The 4,904-nt window shown below is 41.1% G+C and overlaps 2 protein-coding genes across 7 annotated transcripts in view; one reads left to right on the forward strand and one right to left on the reverse strand.

Annotated features, from left to right (window-relative positions):
* Zcrb1 (zinc finger CCHC-type and RNA binding motif 1) overlaps nucleotides 1-4,904 on the reverse strand; it is a 100,073-nt gene that overhangs the window by 94,723 nt on the left and 446 nt on the right. The window contains exon 2 of one of the 2 annotated variants that reach the window (XM_005406577.2): nucleotides 4,097-4,182. In XM_005406577.2, the coding sequence (XP_005406634.1) occupies nucleotides 4,097-4,180 (84 nt within the window). In that variant the 5' untranslated portion in view covers nucleotides 4,181-4,182. Of the gene's footprint in view, nucleotides 1-4,096; nucleotides 4,183-4,904 lie in introns of those variants that run through there. The other variant, XM_013505673.1, reaches the window with a different exon arrangement.
* Nucleotides 1-4,904, forward strand: part of Pphln1 (periphilin 1) — a gene marked incomplete in the record, with an annotated part of 147,089 nt that overhangs the window by 33,758 nt on the left and 108,427 nt on the right.

The raw sequence follows: 4,904 nt of genomic DNA on the forward strand, positions 1-4,904 counted from the left end.
AACTCACGACCTTGCGCTTGCCAGGCAGGCGCTTTGCCGCTGAGCTAAATCCCCAGCCCCCCGAAAGATGATTACTATCTAGAAAAGTAATGGCGAACTCTGTAGAGCTTTCCATAGTACAAACTGCCCACTGCATAGGGGGCAGAGCTTTCCATAGTACAACCTACCCATGCCATAGGTTCGCCAGTAGTGCTCTACAATGTATAAAGACCTAAAAAAACTGAATAAAACAAAAATCAAGTATCCTAAAAACATCAAGAATCCCACTCATGTGATTTCCTGTTTCTGAATGTTCCTCCCATTCTTTTTGGCTATTTAAGTCTTATTCAGGCTTTAGGTTTCAACAGAAAGGATGCAGACCTAAATAAGACTTCTCCAATTTTCCAGATCAGGTCCTCCCTGTACATAGATCCTTATAACTCTGTGTCTTTAACTTTATCCCATCCTTTTCACAGGGTCCTATATATGTATGGAGATTCTGGTATTTTAGCAGAGAGGGGGAAAAAAAAACCAAGAATAGGAAAATGGGACATTTAGGGGAATAGATGTGGGAATCACACTGTTGGATTCAAGTGTTGACTCTATTATGTAACTACCAATGACGTTAAGTTTATTGTGTGCCATAGTTTCATCATTTGTAATATTAGGATACTAGTAATACTTACCTTAAAAGGTGTGTGACAACGGGATCATACATGTGCAGAGATCAGAACAATGCCTAGCATATATAAATGTATGTTTAAGTGTTACAGCATCAGCATTAGTATTGTTTTGATTGAAGATGATTATTTAAAATTCTGTACACATTTACCAAGAAGCATTTTTAATAATGTTTTGTAATAGCAAAGAAGTTTAAAAGAAGTGCTCATGTACTTCAGTTGTTCAGTAACACTTATGGAAAGTATGAAGAAAAATAATTAGTTGAGATAAATATGGTTTAATTCTTGGCATTTAGAAAGGATTTTACATTTATGCCAGAATGTATTTTAGTTGAAGATAGTTAAGAATGATGGTATTTTGCTTTCATTTTTATGCCCCATAATGCAATTGCTTGATTGGTTTAAAACAGCAAAATAAACAATAGCTTCAAATTCTTTCTTTTTTTTTTTGAGACAGGGTTTTGCTATGCAGTTCAGGCTGGCCTTGAGCTTACTTTGTAGCCCAGGCCGGTCTTGAACTCAAAACAATCCTCCTGCCTCAGCCTCCGGAGTGCTGGGATTACAGGTGTGTGCCACCACGCCCAGCTTTAAATTCTTTCTATCCTTTGTCAACTGTCAGTTTGGACTAATATCTATTACTATTTTTGTATGTTTCTAGTCTTTCTAATGATATCTAAGTTTTCTATGGAAGTAGAGAATAGTTTAAAAGCAGTTTGCAAGTCACAAGCATTGAAATATTAGTTTTTATATTCTTTGTTTGCTAAATGGGAATTAATTTATTATATGCCTGATAACGTTTTCTAGTAACTGAAATGCTGGTTTCATCAACTCTTTACACATTATATTGGATATCAGAATTAGCTTTAGCTCTTAGTAATAATATGAAAAGTTCTGAAGATTTGTAAGATAAATGATATATAAAGTAATAGCAGAAGAAGCATTAAATTAGCTGGCATAGTGGCACATGCCTGTAATCCCAACCCTTGGAGGCTGAGGCAGTAGGAGCAATGTGAGCTCAAGGCCAGACTGGGCTATAGAAGTGAATTCAAAGACAGAGTGGGCTACAGAAGTGAGTTCAAGGCCAGCCTGCGTTACACAGTGAGAACCTGTATAAAAAAACCAACCATTAAATATGAGGGTGTATCTTTATAGTACAGTACATGGAAAGCCACTTAATAATATGAAATTAAAACAGAATTGCATGTAGAGTTTTATCTATGTTTATATATGTAGAAAGCAATGGGTTAAAATATGAACAGTAATAGCATCTTTTCTGGGTTGTTTTGTGTTTTTGTTTTTTGTTTTTTGAGACAAGATCTCGCTACATAATTCAGGCTGGCCCTAAATTCACTATGTAGCCAAGGTTGGCCTCAAACTTGAGGCAGTCCTTTCTCCTCAGCCTCCTGAGTACTGGGATTATAGGTGTGTGCCACCATGCCTGGCATTTCAAGTGTTTTGTAACATGAATACTACTTCACAACTTTGCCATACTGGAAAATATCTAAAGCCAAAGATCACAGAATAATTTATAATTTGAAATATCACAGAATAATTTATAATTTGAAATATCATTTTCAAGTTGTATACACTGACCAAATTCTTTAATATAGTTTATGAAAAATTTTGACCTTCAGTGTATAAAAAAGGGTGTAGAAGAAATATTTTCTAGGGCCAGGGATACAGCTCAGTGCCCCAGTGCCTGCCTGGCAAGCACAAGGTCCTGAGTTTGATTCCCGGTACCAAAAAAAAAAAAAAAAAAAAAAAATGTTTTCTAGATGACTGCAACATTCTAATTGTTATTGGAGTTGCATGTATCTTTGTCACCTTCTAAAAGAAATTCTGTGTGCAGTAGATGACAGGCAGATACATTAGAGAGCTCTGTGTTCCTGTGTTGTATCCATGGCAACTATCAACTGGACCACAACTCCTAGTACCTTTGTGCTTAAACATCAGTCTCATGGAGTGAGTATTACTGTTCTATACTGCACCACAAACAAAGCAGTTACTGTTAAAGCAGATAGATCTTATAGTGCTTATAAAACAAAACACTTTCCATAGTGACAAATCCATTTCCTTAGTCTGCATTTTCTGTCCATTATTAGTGGTACTTTATAGCTGGCCCTGCCTTCCCTTCTGCATCTTCACCCTAAGGAACCCTATCTACTCCTACTGTTGCAGTCAGTACCTAGACACTTGTATTTCCTACCTACAATATTCCTAGAAATCTTTTAGAATATTTTTAGAATGCTGAAATATGCAACCAATAATAACAGAATTTTGTATTCTATGATGAGGCGTATAGAGCTTCATGATGCACAAGTGAATGGCAGTACTGGCCACACTGGACTATGAGAGCCTGTAAGCTTCCTGCCTAACACTTTCCAGTGACTTCTCATTTCACACCGAGGGAAAGCCATATCTGCATGGTCACTAATAAGGCACGTATGCAGTGGGCGTACCTTTCCTTACCCCTGAAACCTTAACATCTCCTTAATATCTGACATAGAATTGGACATTTCCCTATTTGGCATTCCTTCCCTTGCTGTACTGTATAATAGATTTTTGTCCTTTTGTTCCGTGTGTCTGTTATCTTTATAGGCTTTTAGTACACTAAGATTTTATTTTGTTACAGGGAAACTAAAGTTTCCTCTCTATTCTTTGAAATTCAAGCTGTCCTAATTAATCAAGTTCTGCGTATCACAAAACAAGAATAATAGGGCACAGGTGAAGAAAGTTTTCAGATACTTGTAGTTACTCTCAGCTCCCCACTTGCAAGACAGGAATAGTAGGAAAATTTTATTCTCTGTAAGGTAAAGGGGTTAAAGAATATGTTGGAATGTATTTTTTCCACCTCAACCACCCTTTGTTGAACTGAAAACTGTACAAACTGTTAAGCTTCTGCCACGTGTGTAAAGTAAAAGATACTCGCAGACTCTGAGGTTTAGGAAAGGCATGTGTTCACTGTCATCACTTCTTTCATCCAAAACTTCTATTACCAGTTTCAAAAGCCAAAAAAGCCAAGCCAAGTGTTTTGGTGCAAACTAGTAATCCTAGAGGAGGTTGAGGCAGGAGGATGGCTACGAGTTTGAGACTAGCCTGGGCTACATAGTGAGTTCCAGGCCAGCCTGAACTACACAGTGAGACCCTCTCTCAAATAAGGGAATGAATGAATGCATGCTGGAGACGGACGTCAGCATGAAGGCCGTGGGTTCAGTTCACCGTACTGTTACCCCACCCACAGAGTACTCTTAAGTTCTCTTTGGAAATTACAAGTTTAAGTCTTTTCTCATTTATTTGTAAAGATGTCTTTGGTATTTGTGCTTTACATACATCATAATTATTTATTCAGATGTCTCCCAGGGAGAACTAGTGGGGCAAAATAAACTGTGTCTCAAATAGAGGGTTCCACACCTAAGTGCGTGAGCACTAAAACTTACCCGGTATAAGTCGTTGTTCGTCAGGGAGAAGGGCAAGTTGGACACATACACGGTGCTCTTGCTCGGCGCCAAGCCGCCACTCATTTCTAAAACGGAAAACAAGCCAACACGGAAGCACTGGAGACGTCTCCCCATTCCAAGTCAAACCAAGTATCCGGGCCATCACCGATTCCGTGGCGGCGATTCACCCTCCTTGCTTACACTGCAAGCAGTTAGAGCGCTCCGTCCAGGTCAGTGAAGGCTCCTCCCCTTCTGCCCGCCACCGCAGCGTTTTTAGCCCTCCTTTCAAGGAGCTTCTCTAACCCTGTCCGCGCCGGCTGCCTGTGTCTAGGGAGAGGAGGCCCTCAAAAACGTGGAGACCCCCGCCCCCAGCTGCTCCTAACTCCCCCAGGCTAAAAGCTGGAAGGTGCGCGCACCCGCGTATACCGGCCCCAGCCCTCTTCAGAAAGAGTCTGGGGCTCAGACAACGACCTGTGCTGACCCTTGGGTAGGTACCCTCTTTGATCGTCAGAAGTGTGAGGCTGACAGGTCTCGTTAACATCACTCCAGAGAAAATATGAAGACAACGTAAAGTCCTTTGGAGCGCCGTACTTAGCGCCCAAACTGCAAGGATGGGTATGCTAGCGCAGGGAAGGAAGGCGGGCGCGAACACCGACCTGCCTACCCGCCTGTCCACCTCTTACGTTAGACCCTAAGCTACCCGGAAAGATCGGGCAGCGCCGGGAGCGGAGCCCAGGAACGCCCCACGGGGAGCGCCACGCTCAGCCTCTTTCTGAACGCCCGGAGCGAGGGCGCGGGCGAGAGCGGG

The sequence above is a fragment of the Chinchilla lanigera genome, unplaced genomic scaffold (genome assembly GCF_000276665.1).
Source record: "Chinchilla lanigera isolate Chin_1 unplaced genomic scaffold, ChiLan1.0 scaffold00099, whole genome shotgun sequence".
NCBI classification, from domain to species: domain Eukaryota; kingdom Metazoa; phylum Chordata; class Mammalia; order Rodentia; family Chinchillidae; genus Chinchilla; species Chinchilla lanigera.